Source organism: Pecten maximus, chromosome 1 (genome assembly GCF_902652985.1).
Source record: "Pecten maximus chromosome 1, xPecMax1.1, whole genome shotgun sequence".
Taxonomy (NCBI): Eukaryota; Metazoa; Mollusca; class Bivalvia; order Pectinida; family Pectinidae; genus Pecten; species Pecten maximus.
In genome coordinates this window covers 23,593,267-23,609,687 of record NC_047015.1, presented here as the reverse complement: position 1 = coordinate 23,609,687, position 16,421 = coordinate 23,593,267, and the positions used below count along the sequence as shown (strand labels likewise).

The following is a 16,421-nucleotide window of genomic DNA, read 5'->3' as shown; positions in this document are numbered from 1 at the left end:
ATGTCAGACAATAAGGACCTATTGTTTGTGCTAACTGGTGCTTTGTTTTTCTCTCGTGTTTGATCTCATTAGTCATATGTAGTGTGCAGTACACGTCTCCGCCTTTGTGGACTGTACTGTCGTTTAGTTCAATGTAATTGTTTGATAAATATAATTAGCCTTCATAAATAGAACATGAACGTGAATTATCAGTAGATGAGTTTTGTAGTGTGGCTTAGAGAAACTCCACCTTCTCCATACAGGTCGTATATAGAAAACCTGATTATTTTGAGGACATAACCACTTTGATAAACTTAAGTAGAAAACATTTTGAAGTGATTCTCAGCAGGGAAACCTTACAATATTTGCGACGGAAATGATAGGCTATCCATCAACACTGGCAAACTGTTGGCATTGTTACAACATAACTTCTTTCTACTTGTATAATATGCACATTTCCACCTGGTTTTTGGGTTGCCTGTTATCTAAGATGTGTTTGTAAGTTCCTCTGAAGCGCCGTTACATATATTGTGCGTTGCGGATGTTTCAGTCACGGGACGAACGCACCCCCGGGGACGGTAGTCCTTTACCCCCCGGGATGGGACAAGAGAGGGCCGTACCAGATGCAGTGCTTAATCAAATGATGAAAAAGGACGGAAACGCCAAGCCGTTTGCCTACATAACGGGAGGCATCGACCTGAAGGAATTCAAAAACAAGAGAAAGTAAGAGTGCATAATTAAATATATTTATTGCATTTTGCCATTGAAATGTTGAAATTCATCCAACTGATAAAACGTATATTTTCGCTGCAGCGATGAGCAGTGAAGTGAAAATATAAGCTTTGCAATGAAAATATAAGTTTTGTTTTTGACCAATTAGAGCAAACCTTTGTATTCACCTCATTGAAACTTGCCGATTTTTCCAATCGAAGCGAAGCGAAAAAAATGAGTTATTTTGCTGTATTTCTGAAATATTCAGACTAATTTTTGACAAAATACTCTCTTGACGTTAGTTTTTCATGCACAGATTCTCCGATAACAGCAGAAAGGCTTAAATTGCGCTGATTAGTCCTTTCAAAATGGCGTCATCAAGTTGACGTAGAGTAACGTCACAAAGAGACGACGTCATGAATAATGTTACTATGTCACTGACTATTTGACACTATTAATTTGATTTCATTTTAGCATGAACATGCAATTAAAAGAAAAATGAATGCTTTTCAGTTGAATATAACATATATTTCACTCGTGTGACAGAATATATCGATATTTTTCACTCCTGCTTCGCCCTCGTGAAAATATCGATATTCTGTCATACTCGTGAAATATATGTTATATCAACGAGAAACCTCTATATCATTGACATTGGTTGTATATTCTTTACCGTTAAATCTAAAAAGACAAATGTTAAGAAATATTAATGATAGATAGATATTAGTTTACTAATGCCTTACTTAAAAAACACCCCGAACATTCACAATGATTTGTCCACGGTAATAGAACGTTTGTAGGGGTATAACTGTCAGACAACTGGAAGTTTTAACTAGGTTAACAAACATTTCATCCGGGCCGTGAGACAATGTTAAAATTTTCTTTATTGATGTCAAACATGTAGTCTTTTTTGTGTGTGATTCCGATGGTATTAACACGTGTCCCGGAGACATTCGATTTAATATGTCGTGCACCGCTTGATGTCGCTCCAGGATGGGTGTTACCTATAGCGTGAGGTAGTATGTACTCAAGGCCAGTACACCTAATGTTTCCCCTGTGTGATTACATCACAAAGACGGAGTCACTGTTACGACAAAGAAATGTACAACATATTTCCGCCGGAAAGTGTCAATAAATGTAGTACATTTTGCATGTTTCCTTTGCTCATAAATTGTCGTGATCATGTGTTCATGAATCTGCAGAAAAGCGATATATAGAAATATAATTTTTAAGAGTTGTAATTAATGTTCCTATCTAAATCTTATATATTGCGTAATTTAAACATAGTATTTATATTCATGATAGCGTTTTTCTGATACAAGAAATACCAATAAAAGTTAATGAACCAATTGTTATTCGATATTCAGTCATGAATAGAAGAAAATTGACAACTGACTAATTGGAATTAATCTTGCATTGGCATATTGCATTCAATCTATATGTGATTGCTCGTTGTTTGTCACCTTAAGGTCATTGTTTACATGTAGTGTATGTAACCATAATGCTACGCAATGTGATATTTTACATTCAGACATCCATATATCTTATTTCTTAGTTTTGAGCTAATGAACGTATTCTATCAATCTAACTATTATTACCATGCAGACAAAGTTATTAAGTATGGTTCTTTTATTCTAGCCGTCCTCCTCCACCTGTGCTGCCGAAGTCTTACCGAGGACCTAATCTGAACGATGTGGAACCTCCACAGAATTACACACCGCCCCAACCGAAAAGACAGCAACCGCCGCCGCAGTCGCCACCCCAGCAATACCAGCCGCCACCTCCGCCTCCGCCTTCCCAATACCAGTTTCAGCCCAGACAGCCCCAATTCTCGCCGTCTCAATATCAACAGCAACAACCACAGTACCAACAGCAATCACAATATCAACAACAACCGCAATATCAACAACAGAACAACAATAGCTTCTCACCTATCAGGACACCGCCCTCCCCGCCGGTCAGGGGAAGTTCTGGGTCAGTATACAATATTAGTACGGAGCTCTTTTATGCATTTCAATGGCAAAATTCAGAAATTAAACCAACATAGGTATTCCACTTGATTTTTGCCATTGATACAGTATATTTCATCTTTTATGACGATGACCTGATGCTAGTCTATCCTTTACAGCACGCCTCGACATGTGTTTGCTGAGGGTGGTATGCCAATGCTATGAAGGACCGTTAGGTGGTGTTTCGTGTAAGCGCAACCTGAAACATAATATAGATGGTGTACTGTCTTTATATTGCGAGAGCACTTATGTTTCCATTGCAGATTATTCATTTGATAATACCTACCTAGATGCAGTATACAGCTGCTTACTGATAATCTGTACCCTTTATTTCACTTCCTCCTGTACTGATTTTTATTGATAATTTACCTTGTCCCTGCGGTCGCTATGGCTTCATTGATCGTATATTGAATTACCTACGTTATATTGATGGACATTTAGTATTACAAGTATCGATACGTTGCTGATAAACTTGTAATAGTAACTACTTATTTTAACACTTCTCTAACCATTTTACGTCTTCAGTAATGTCCTGAGACAACTTGGAATAGAAACATATCAAGAAGACATCCTTCTCCGTTTGTTGTTAATAATCAAAACGGCGATCAGAAACTTATTCTTTAGAAAATGACAGTAATCAACAGACTTCTGGAGTTATATCAGCTTGGTTACCATGGGTTCTGTTGTTACTACGATACGACAGTATCAAGCAGACTGATGGAGTTATAAAAGCTGGGTTACCTTGGGCTCTGTTGTTACTACGATACTACAGTATCAAACAGACTGATGGAGTTATAAAAGCTGGGTTACCTTTGGCTCTGTTGTTAATTAGTTACTACAGTATCAAACAGACTGATGGGATTTTATCAGCTTGAACTATGTGAACTATGGGTTCTGTTGTTACAAAGATGTTACCGCATTAAACAGACTGATGGGATTTTATCAGCTTGGTTACTATGGGTTATGTTGTTACTTAGATACTACAGTATCAATCACACCGCTAGGGTTATATCAGTTTGGTTACCGTGGGTTTGTTGTTACTTAGATACTACACTATCAATCAGACCGCTAGGGTTATATCAGCTTGGTTACCATGGGTTATGTTGTTACTTAGTTACTACAGTATCAAACAGATCGCTAGGGTTATCAGCTGGGTTACCGTGGGTTTGTTGTTACTTAGTTACTACAGTATCAGACACACTCTGGGGTTACTCCTTTCTGTAATTAACAAATTTAAATCTCTAACCAACAAATACGATATTTGATGTTTTCCATATAATGCCATTAAAGTGTAATGGTTTATTGTTGAGGTGTTACTAATGTACTAGAGCATTAAGGATGGTTCTCATTACTAATGGTTGATGTGTTGTTGGTTTCACCAGTTATTGCCGATTTTTACTACTAACTTGATATGTGGTTGGTTACTTCCTCATGCTAGAAAGTTTCTCTAATATTTTTCTTTCTTATCGTCCAAATATATTTCATGCTAACCCGTTCACATTGTAGTGTGAGGTTTTACAGGTATGGACTTACAATTGAAACCAACGCAATATTATAGCCATCCATACCTAAAGCCGTTATCACTACATATGCCTTTCATTTCAGTTATGCTGTTTTTGAATAAACAGGACCTATGTGGATTTATACAATGTTCCGCTCTGACCTCTTAAGGTTGTCTTTTTTCAGCAAATATTACCGACCAATACCAAGCCCTGACTTACCCCATAGAAAACTCTCTAACTTCATAATACCACCCAGAAAGACCATTCGGTGAGAACTCGTGTATGTCCGTCCTTTAGTGCTACTTAAATAGTCTGCATAAAGATACCATGCTGGATGACGTCACGGCGCTGTATGTGTCACGGACGGCCAGACGTACATGCGACATGCATATTATAGCTTATGTCCCAAATAACCCGTGAACGGCGTGCTGTCACACACATAGATTTACGTAAAGCTAACATATTATTTACAGAATTGTTTACGTAAAACTAACCGTATTTACAGAATGATTTTGGTAAAGCTAACATATTATTTAAATAATGGTTTACGTCAAGCTAACTTGTTATCTACACAGTGATTTATGTAAAGCTAGTATTTTCAGTTTTATGCTTGGTGTGATTTTTTTCATACAGGATTATTAGTTTTAAGTTATTTTCGTTTGTTACTAACCCAGGCAATCTTTGTCTCTGACAGGGTGATTACATCGATTTCATATTTAAAGTTCGTGCCATCTCTTTAGTTCTTGTGAAGCGAATTAACTGTTCAATTCGCTATGATCGATACATCATTTCGTTTTAATTATTTAAGTACCATATTTCCCGTGCGCTCTGATTTCATTATGATTTTTTATTCATTTACTAAAACGAAAATGAATCTATTTATAAGTTGCAATTTTTACATTAATTTTGCATGTGGTTTGGTGCGAATGAAATTGTGCTAAATGATGTTTTGCTGTCAATGAATAGTGAATGCAGAGATTGATAACTATATGAATGCGATTGTGTTTTGATTTGAATTAATTTCTCAATTTTGTTTAGTGCATGCGTTTAGTATCGATAATCTAGATCTCTAGCATTTCGTACACGTTTCTAATATTGACAATATAAAATGAGCGGAATTTGAATACATATAAAAAAATCTAAATGTTGACGTTTTAAGATTAGACTATTTGTCCTTAGTTTATGTATCATTTTAAACAGTTCAGTAGAAAGGACCACAATGACACATATTTACATTACAGTCTTCAAGTTACCAGTAAATTTGAAGTTAAGTAATAACAAACAATAGTCTATACAATGTAACAGAAGCAGTTCGCACTACATAGCCGAGCGAGGCCGCTATATAGTTGGATATGTTTGATGTAATGTACGTACCGATGCACGTGTTTGTAATCACCTGGTACGCGTGCTACCTAACCCACCACTTACTTCAGAGTGTAGAACTGTAAAACTCCGATTCCAATATTATACACATTCGTTCATCACGAACCTCATTAAAACTGGCGAGCTGTGTTATTTACACTAATACCTAAGGCTTGGAACTCGTACAACAACGTTTGGTGATGTAATATGCAAAGATGTTGCCAATGATATGTAATTACATGTACTAAGTTACTACAAAATTAAAAACTATCCATACATAACGATTTACCCTAATGTTCATGATGTTCAACGATTTTAAATATTTAATTTGAATTCCAATTAAAATGCTTTTCCAAATTTAGGACATTTTATATAAGATGTTGGAAGAAATGAATACTTTTTCGTGTAAAGTCTACATTACTAAGTTTATATATAGAGTTTGCATTGATCTTTAACACAGCTCAGTCATAACACACCAGTGATTTCCATAACAATCGTTTAATATGTGTGGTACATCAGCATGCTGTTTCATTAACTACATTCATCATTAAAGGATCGTTTAACATTCAATAAATTTTCTTCATATTCATGTGTTCATTAAGTTTGTGAACATTTTAGTTTATTATTAATAAAAGTATCAGTCATTGATGATAAAACGTGGTTTTATTGGATTTTTCAGCAGTTCGGAAAAGCCCCTGAAGGACATAGAGAAATCTGCTGTTTACCAAATGATCCAGGAAAGTGAGAACGAAGGTAAGATTGAATCTCCAACAACACCTATATCACCAGCTTTATATGAATTAATACAACAGACCGAAAACCAACGAAATTCGCCGGAGGTTCCGGATTCGCCTGTTTCGCCGTCGTCAATGTTCGTAGGTCGGCGGGCGCATGGATTGTCATTCCAGGTGTTGCAATGGATGACCGAGACTGATGAACTGGAGGAGGGACAAGAGAGTATGAAATGTTATGCAATATACTCTATGTTCTGCTTTTTCTCGATCCTCACAACAACCACCAGGCGTGCTTTACCTCTTACCAATGCCTCGTGTTACATCACGACCTTCTACCCACACACCTGGTTACCCTAACACCTACGTTTTCCTGCTGGCAGCCATGGTGTGTCGCCCTATCCGAGTGTGGTGTTCTTCAGAGCCTTTTTTATTGGGAGATATAACACGCCGTCTTTTTGTTGGAAGAATATTCAACTATATTCCTAATACATAGTTTCAATTCATGTTGATTTTCTCATATCCTAAGCAATAAATGTTCAACACTGGTGAACCCCTATATATTGAAGTGAATTTTGGTTTTTGACTAAGCCGTATAGAGATAACATGTACTACTTCAGTGTGCATTTTTCACCTGTACCTATAACTTCCTAAGGTAATACAATATCTGAGTAAAATTACCATACCTTAGGTCATGCAGTCATAATAGACAAAACATTTATTGTTTTACATGGAAAGCAGAAGAATGAAGATAAAAAGTTACAGCGTTTGAATTTCTGCATATCATGTATTCCTACTGAATGGCCGCCGCTTAACTCCGTTGATCATTTTGGTTATAAATCCATCGGCGGTCGGCTATTCATATCCTAACATATCGCAACATTTTATTTAAGGAATTGGGGAAAGGGATTCAAATAATCCGGTATCACATGTGTACTATTACCTACAAATAGTGTTAAAATAGACGTGTACCTCGGTGAGCTGTGTTTAGGATGTGTCTATCTCCCAGTAACAACCCAAAGATTAGCCTGAAGAGGGTTCGGTGGAGAATTTAAGAGAAAGTGTTTGATACTTTTTACATTAAGTCCTGTATCAAGTTGCCACGAATGATAACGATAGAGGATCATTATTGAAATAAACATACTGTTTTAATTTCGACGCTGTATTTGACTTAAATACTATGAAAGTGACAAATGCAAATTACCCTTAAATTTTCCACTGCTGTCTACAATAATTGCCTCTTTTACACTATACCGTTGCTTTTTCTGTGTGTATACGTAATAACATATGTAATATATGGTTACTACATGACGTAACGCTATTTAACTTCACAATTATATACATAAACACACCCTGCATATGATGTATATATTATGTATTTGTATATACATATACGCTTTACATATGCAAAATATATATGATAATTTATCGTGTACATTACGTATATCATATTTAATCCAATGCATTATAATGATCATTCCTTTTGAATGTCACGTATCGATTAATTTGACATAAACCATTTAAGATGGATTATTTACAAACGTTAAACGGTTATTATTTAAGTTTAAGATTGTAAATACCACGTGAACCTCTATGTTACATATTAGTTATTTTAAGTTAATTGTATTTGTTGATTTATATATAGGCATTATATTGAATAGTATATGGCAGATGAAAGGAATATCATAGATATAACCAAGTAGTTAAATATGTTTAGTTTCATTGATAAAACATAAAAATGTCTGAGTATCTGTAACTAAAATTGTCATGTCATTGCCATTTTTGCGATTCGAGACAAAAGTGAAAAAAAGTTTACTACATATGTTTATGATACTCGTATAGGCAAGCAACCAAGGCGTAGTAGCGGTATGAAGGACCCGTCTTTACGTCACAACGCTGAAGACGATGAAATGAGATTCAGTGGTCTGAGGAACAGAAAGAAGGATATCCCATCTAAAGCATTCAAATGTTTGAACAAGATGACCATCAATAGTGAGGACCCAGCTCCCCGACCTGTCGTCAATGAAGGTACAGTGGAAAGCTAGAAATATGATACCATAGTGGACTCCAGAGTATTATAATATAGTTCGAACCTAGAGTATTATAATATAGTCCGAACCTAGCATATTATGATATATAGTCCGAACCTAGAGTATTATGAAATACAGTTCGAACCTAGAGTATTATAATATAGTCCGAACCTAGAGTATTATAATATAGTCCGAACCTAGAGTATTATAATATAGTCCGAACCTAGAGAATTATAATATAGTCCGAACCTAGAGTATTATGATATAGTTCGAACCTAGAGTATTATGATATAGTCCGAACCTAGAGTATTATGATATAGTCCGAACCTAGAGTATTATAATATAGTCCGAACCTAGAGTATTATAATATAGTCCGAACCTAGAGTATTATAATATAGTCCGAACCTAGAGTATTATAATATAGTCCGAACCTAGAGTATTATAATATAGTCCGAACCTAGAGTATTATGATATAGTCCGAACCTAGAGTATTATAATATAGTTCGAACCTAGAGTATTATAATATAGTCCGAACCTAGAGTATTATAATATAGTTCGAACCTAGAGTATTATAATATAGTCCGAACCTAGAGTATTATAATATAGTCCGAACCTAGAGTATTATAATATAGTCCGAACCTAGAGTATTATAATATAGTCCGAACCTAGAGTATTATGATATAGTTCGAACCTAGAGTATTATAATATAGTCCGAACCTAGAGTATTATAATATACAGTCCGAACCTAGAGTATTATAATATAGTCCGAACCTAGAGTATTATAATATAGTCCGAACCTAGCGTATTATGATATACAGTTCGAACCTAGCGTGCTTTCTATCTAGAATATTAAGATACTGTTTGATTAGCATAATGTATGTTACCGTAATACGTTATACTTTGTATTTACATTTGAAATGTCTATATGCGGCAAGAAACAAACAATGTCGATTCTCTTTATATTACGAGGCATCTTGTATCAAAGAAATCTCTATCGATAAAAAAGTCGAAAATACAAACCGATTTGCATTTCAACTATTGAACACTGTCCCATCCAAGGGAGATAACACAACAGACAATGTATTATATTATTTTAATGTCATATATAACGCATGTCTTTTTGAGTTTTGAGGTTTATAAACATGTTTTTGATCATTTGAAGTAAATGCAGTCCTTAAGTAGACATCCTAGACCATCATCTCTTTACATACCTCCTCTGTCATGTTCCTAATTGTTTTGTAGAAGAGCAGCAGGAAGAACCCGTTGGAAGATACGACCAAACTTCGATCCGGTACACGGGAAAGCACATTCCGTCCCCTTCATTTCGTGTGCTTCAGAATTGGGCCGAAATCGACCCATTGCCGGCACAGAAAGGTAAGTCACGTGGTTCTGTTATGTTCCAGATTTCATTGTCACATTCCATAAATTCCTGGTTCAACTTTCATATCTTCGCTTGACTTCACTTGCTTTTGTTTGTATTTTATAAGGATATTAATGAACTTTCTCATCAAGCTGACATATCCTCACTTGATTTGATATGGGATTCTGTTACAGCTTGTATATCATCTCTTGAATTAAATTATCTTCGTATTCTATGGCAGACTTTATATAACTTCCTGGTCCAGCTTATTTATCCTCACATTTCTTTATTCTATATAGAATGATTCTATCAATCCATATTCCAGCTTTAATCCTCTTATAACTTAAATGTACTGTGCTTCATAAAGATATTTAAAGTAAAGATACTCTATGATTATTTCAACGAACAATTCTCCATAAATGTGAAGATAAAACTTTCAAAGTTAAATCATTTGAATAAAGAAAACAACATTGGTCAAATCATAGAACTGTCCTTGGCCTGGACTAGGGACAGAAACTGTCCTTATCAGTACCCAAAACAATAGCGAATGCCGCCATGTTCTGAATTCTGTAAACTCGAAGTGTTTGAAACTGAAAATAAACGAGATTATGGTGCATTTAGCGAGTATCGCCGGATGACAGATTAAAATGAAACTTTCTTACATATCAGACATGGAGAGTACAAGCTAACACGAAATATTCAAAAGCAAATAGTCTTGAAAATATGTCATTATGTCAAAGCTTGTACTACATCCGAATGTGGTTAATGCGTGGAGATTTTTTGGTTATTACGTAGCGAGTCCCAGTAAGAAGTAGTGCAGTCGTAATTCCAAAACAATAACGATTTCAATATCTGTTTATCTCTCTTTTGATTTTTGTCTACGCTTATTTGATCATTTCACTTCATTTTCACTTGGTCAAACCTAATAATCACGATCAAAACGCGATTTGAGTATTGAACCGAGACATAAAGATAAAGTTGACTGTGAAACACTTTGGTTTAGAGGCTAAGTATACTGTTTGACGTCGAAATGTTACGCATGCCATATCTGTTCTGCAACAGTCTTGTTAAATCGCCCTGTGTATCCTATACCGGCTTATTGGCCTTCCCTTTCTTGTACCTTGCCCTAGCATCTCAACCCACAACCCAGTCTGATGATGATTTGGATGACTACGATGACGGCCTACCCGATACCCTGAGTGGCGACGAGCTGGTCGACCGACGATATATGGGGGGACATATTCCATCCCGTGCTTTTAAAGCTCTTCAGATGTCAATTGGAAAAGACAACGATCTGGCTCCTCCAGCAATGGGTATGCCCTCAGAAACCATACCCCGCTCAGACCTGTTTTATGTGCCGTCCTGCTGTGCTTTCAGTGTTTATACGCTTCATGTATTCATGCCTTTTACATATCCCTATTACGCTTTATTTTACAGTTCCATATTGAATGTACATTTATAATGATAATCTGGATATTATAGACATATAAGATATAAAATATTTTACAGTGAGATATTAATCTTTACCTGTATATTTTTATTTCTGTTTCAAAAGATATATCACATATATTGACAAATTTTCTTAACTGCACTGACATTTGTGCAAAATTATTTTGTCAATTAACAATTTTGCTCACACACGTATGTTACAGAGGAGCCGGAGCCTGAACAACCACCCGTCCAATCCTCTGCCGCAACAAGCGCCACAACAAGCCCCACGGAAGCTCATGATCACCACACAAAGCCGAGCAGTACCGCCCCCTCAGGAGGACACTCCAAGTACCGATTTCTGATCGATAAAGAAAAGCCTAAATATTGACCGAGGATAGAGATATATTAAACAATACGCAATAAATTTCACCACTAGTGGTGCTAGCATAGTGATTTCATACATAGTAATGGCGGTGGTACCAAACAATAATACATAATATATATATTGGTTGTAAAAGACGGAAGGTGCTATTATTGTATGCTGTAAATGAACTTATTTCCATGGTAACCTGTTTTAGTGATTTTTATCAATTTGAAAGGATTAATTATGACAACAGCTATATATAAATTCATGTAAATATAAATTTCATGTTATATCTAGCTGTAGCGCTAAATCATGAATCAAATGTCACCAACACGAAAAAATATGTGTGTGTTAATATTAACGTTATTGCCCGATACATTTGCAGTTATGTGCAGTGTGTAGTAACTGTTATATATAATATTTTAATACTATATGTGTAATTTCTACTTACTGATGTATTATATGTAATTACTGGAATGTACGATATATTCATTGTTATTTGTATATGAAAACCTATGTACAATAGACAAATTGTAAGTACTAGTAAACACATTATGCAATTACAAACATACGTACTAATTGTTTGTACAGTACATGTACGTTCTGTTGTTTAAAATGAGTAGTTACTTGTACAATACATAGTTGATTAATTACTGGTTACTGGTACGTTAAATATGCAATTAATGTTATATTTGATATATAATTACCGATACACTACGTGTGATTATTGTGTATTAGTATGTAATTTAGATAGAACTTGCCTTAGTTGAGTGCATCATTTCAGAAATACAAATGTACGAATCATTACCAGTACGATATTTTTTAGATTGATTAAGATATAATTTAATATATACTAATAATTAGGTATTGAGAATTGATATTATACTATCTTTTTAATTCTACAATGGTACATGTATGTTAAGAATCATATGTATTGTTTTACACACCCAATCATAAAATGAGTTCATACCTTTACTGATGATACCGTCATATATGTATCGACAAAGGTTGTTTTTCTCCCTTAAAGTTTGGTTGCATTACCGTAATCGATCAGGTAACCCCTGAGTCTAATTGATCAGTCCCGTGTCGTCTCTGCGAACACCATAGCTTTAAGTTCGCATGTCCTGAATATTTGCAATAAATCAGGATGTACATAAATCGGTTTATTTAATTCACGTTCATATGTTTTGTCCTCGATATTTCTGGATCTGTGCAATATTTTATAGACTTATTTATTGCTCTGTTTTTAAATATTATTTTATTACTTTGATATTAGTTGATTAATTAAGATATTATTAACTGTTTTACAAGTGTTCGGTTAGTATTACGTGTAGTTGACCTAGTAGGTGATTGTTAAACTTCTAGTATAATAATATCCTGATCAGTGTGTTACACCAGTGATAGCTGTTTTGGTGAATTAGATGTGTGCGTTCTCTATACCTGTGTATAGGCGTTAGCCCCGTGTTGTTGGCTTAGCATCATCTGAATGTGATGCACCAAGAATCTCGTAAACACCAATGTGCCTTATTGTAATGCAGAAAATGACTAATAAAATTAAATTTATTATCAGATGTTGATAATTAGATATAGTTTAAGGTACATAAAATATGATTTGTTGGGCTGTCCTGTCAACATGTTAGTATATTTGTCAGTTTGTTCTTCAAATAAAAAAAACATCCTAATAAAAAGTTTGTTTGATCCCGGCCAGTTTGTTCTAGAATGATGAAAGGAAATTTCGTGTTCCGCCTATTTTTCATATAAAATCAATTTAGAAGGAAACGTTGATATAAAGTGTCAGTTTCTTTCATACTTCGCCATGCATACTTTTCACAATTTGGAATACCTAGTAACTGAGATGGTATTGATAGTTTGTGAATTTTTTATTGTTCGTTTTCACCAAGATTTTATGTTATCGAAAATGAATTTTCTGCACTGTCCTACTAATAGAACAATTGATAAATTGTATCCAAATACTTCTGAATGACTTATTTTATTCATTCATTCAGATACAAACAACAGAAAATATCCAAATATTTATAAACAGATGCATTTTTCATTGACTGTTTCATTCAATTCTACATCATATTGAAGCTTAAATCATGAGAACGCAATTATCACAAGATACATTTACCAGTAAGAGTTTGTCCTATGCATGCATAACTAGTGTAGGAGTATGTTTAGACCATTTCCATACCTACCTAGGTGGTGACCAGGATTGTTCTGTATTGGAGGACACACTGCTACGTGCTTTCTTTGTAATAAAATATTTAAAAGGATGTGTTCCTTTATTTTTATTATTATTATTTTTTACTGGCTCTGATGTTGATTGCCGGTCTGAATAAATTTACCCTCAAGTAAAATATTACATTTTTATTTGTCTGGATAACGGTCTGAACAAATTTACCGACGGGTAAAATATTACGTTTTTACTTGTGTAAAGATCTGAATAGATTTACCTTCGGGTAAAATATTTCATTTTCCTGTTGTCGATAACGGTCTGAACACATTCATTCTTTCACTCGAGTTCGTGTTTTTTTTTTATAAATAACTTAAGTGAAATACCATGTATGTCAATCACGAATAGAAGAAAACAATTCTGAAATTTAACCTGTTTTGTGTTAACGTGTGCTCTTTTCACAATATCGGATAGGGTGTAAGGATAATCTAGAGTGAAATGCCTCTAATCAATTTGCAAAACTGCAATTTTTGGAAATGTGTGCATATATTACAATTTATAGTTAATAATAGCAAATGATTAGCAAGTTAGTTAATTTTTTCTAAGCAACAATTTGACGGAAATCTATATAAAAAATGAATTATCACAAAACCAATTGCGAACTACTTTGATGTGTGTTCATTTCTGTAACACCGTTAAGTAGCCTTCAAGTGTTAGCCAATCAAAAAACATTGAACCAATGTTGAATAACATCCATCTTTTGTGGTAGAAGATATATTTTAGTTCCGTTATTGATACTTTTATACTTCAGATTTTTAAGTGTTCGAAAAACACATTTTGCATGTTTATAGATTAAAAAATTTGCCCCAATACAATATCCTTTTTAGTCATCTGTCAATTTTATAATTTTGTATTTCATTTTCTTATCGCATTTTGCAATAGTTTACGTGCGCCATGAAATGCCGTTTTTTGGTAGTGCCAAGTTAGTGCATATTTACACGATCTTGAGTTTGTAGGAGACTTTTTCATATCAATCCAACTTATTTATGTATCGGTTCGTAGCCAGACAAATGCTATTTCGAAACATTACCCATGCCTCATTTCTGCCAAACCCATTCATATCGGGAACATGATTTACATATGAACGCCTAGCAGCGCTCATTGTTAAAAGGCCAGGCCGAAGTTTCTTAAAACACTATCAATATTTAGACTGTGTTTGTTCACGAGATTCAGACAAAAAATAATTTCACCGTAGTAAATGCCTTTTTTCTTTGGCTATGGGAACTGTAGTCATCATGTTATGACCTCTTTAGGTGGTTCTCATGTCGGAGAGCAAAACAACCCGGACACTCGCCCGTCCTTAACTGGCATTCTTGATTGTTTTTTGTAGCAATTTGACGCTAGATTGGCGAAATTAGTTAATGCCCCTGGCGAATATGTCCACTTAAGCTTCTTAGAGAAATAGAGTGGAAAGTCTGTCGTTTGAGCTTTGACACGAGTGGGCCCTAGGGAAATGAAACCAATGAAGGAGTTGCTCTACACAATGTTAGCTTTATTACCACCAATGATTGTTAACGATATGATGTTGACATATTTCGTTGTTATAAACCTTTACAGATCTAAGTTACTATTGATATTGGTATACCTGTATTTTACCTGTATTTTTACTACATAGACGCCTGGAAGTAGGCGAGTCCAGCATTAAGCAAACTATGTACATGTAATCTAGAATATACGTGTCAACTAGGATACTTGTTTCCATACAAGGTTCTTTCGAAATATTGTTATGATTAACGAAGTTGGGTTTAGGTGTTACTTCTCCTAACCTACGTAGGTTATTATATCATATCGACATGATATGAATAACATGTTTAATATATACAAAATTCAAACTAAAATTGTGTTCAATTCCCCTAAGTTTTTTATTGTTTTGCCATTTTTCCTCTTCTCGATATTGTTTTCTACAGATTTTTATAGTTGTTGCTGTACAATATGTTTGATCAAGGGGAGATAACGATATGCTTTACCATAGAAATACTGTCTACACAAATATTTCTTTGTGGTACAGAATGTATTTCAGACTTGAATTAGTTCAACATATACACCCGCCTTCACCAGTGACCACAGTAAATCACACACCACAAATATGATAATAAAGACGAACTTCATTAATGATTTTTCCTTTGTTCCCCTGGTAGCTTTGGAATTTCGTCATCATCAATATCAATATTTAAATGTTGATTTTATAATTAACTGTAGTTATTACATTTGATGGTAAATTAATGTTGAAACGAGGTCCTATTGAATGGTTTGTTCTGGTCGTCTAATCCCTTTCCGTGACCTTGTTTACACCTGGCACACGTGCGCGATAAGCCATTCGCCCCGATGCCCGTGAAGACCTCCAGATTTGACATAAAGTATTTTACATGACTTCTTGCTAATGTTATCAATTTTTCAAGCTCCTCTAAAATTAGAAATGTGTATTTATAAGGTTTTAGTGTAATGAACTCCAGTAAATTGTTCACAACCGGTAATGAACACAATAGAAGGAGTTGATGCCTGTTACATAATTGTCAACCAAACTAGGTCATCCATTTTTGTTGTCGGTGTTGTTGTTGGCCGATGACAGCTTATATTAGGGCAAATAACTATTGATGGGAATGTGTTACAGTATAACCATAATTACAATGAAGGGAATTACGCCTCATCCAAACTCCATACAAAATACATACAAAATACATACAAACTCCATACAAAATACATACA

At 34.7% G+C, this 16,421-nt stretch overlaps 1 protein-coding gene across 7 annotated transcripts in view; it reads left to right on the top strand.

Annotated features, from left to right (window-relative positions):
* Positions 1 to 13,767, top strand: part of LOC117328273 (extensin-like) — a 56,602-nt gene extending 42,835 nt beyond the window's left edge. The window contains exons 5-12 of one of the 7 annotated variants that reach the window (XM_033885773.1): positions 530 to 702; positions 2,329 to 2,664; positions 4,386 to 4,469; positions 6,243 to 6,520; positions 8,137 to 8,322; positions 9,567 to 9,698; positions 10,815 to 10,997; positions 11,337 to 13,767. In XM_033885773.1, the coding sequence (XP_033741664.1) occupies positions 530 to 702; positions 2,329 to 2,664; positions 4,386 to 4,469; positions 6,243 to 6,520; positions 8,137 to 8,322; positions 9,567 to 9,698; positions 10,815 to 10,997; positions 11,337 to 11,503 (1,539 nt within the window). In that variant the 3' untranslated portion in view covers positions 11,504 to 13,767. The remainder of the gene's footprint in view (positions 1 to 529; positions 703 to 2,328; positions 2,665 to 4,385; positions 4,470 to 6,242; positions 6,521 to 8,136; positions 8,323 to 9,566; positions 9,699 to 10,814; positions 10,998 to 11,336) is intronic. The other 6 variants (XM_033885806.1, XM_033885822.1, XM_033885791.1 and 3 more) reach the window with 6 other exon arrangements.
* The last annotated feature ends 2,654 nt before the right edge of the window (positions 13,768 to 16,421 follow it).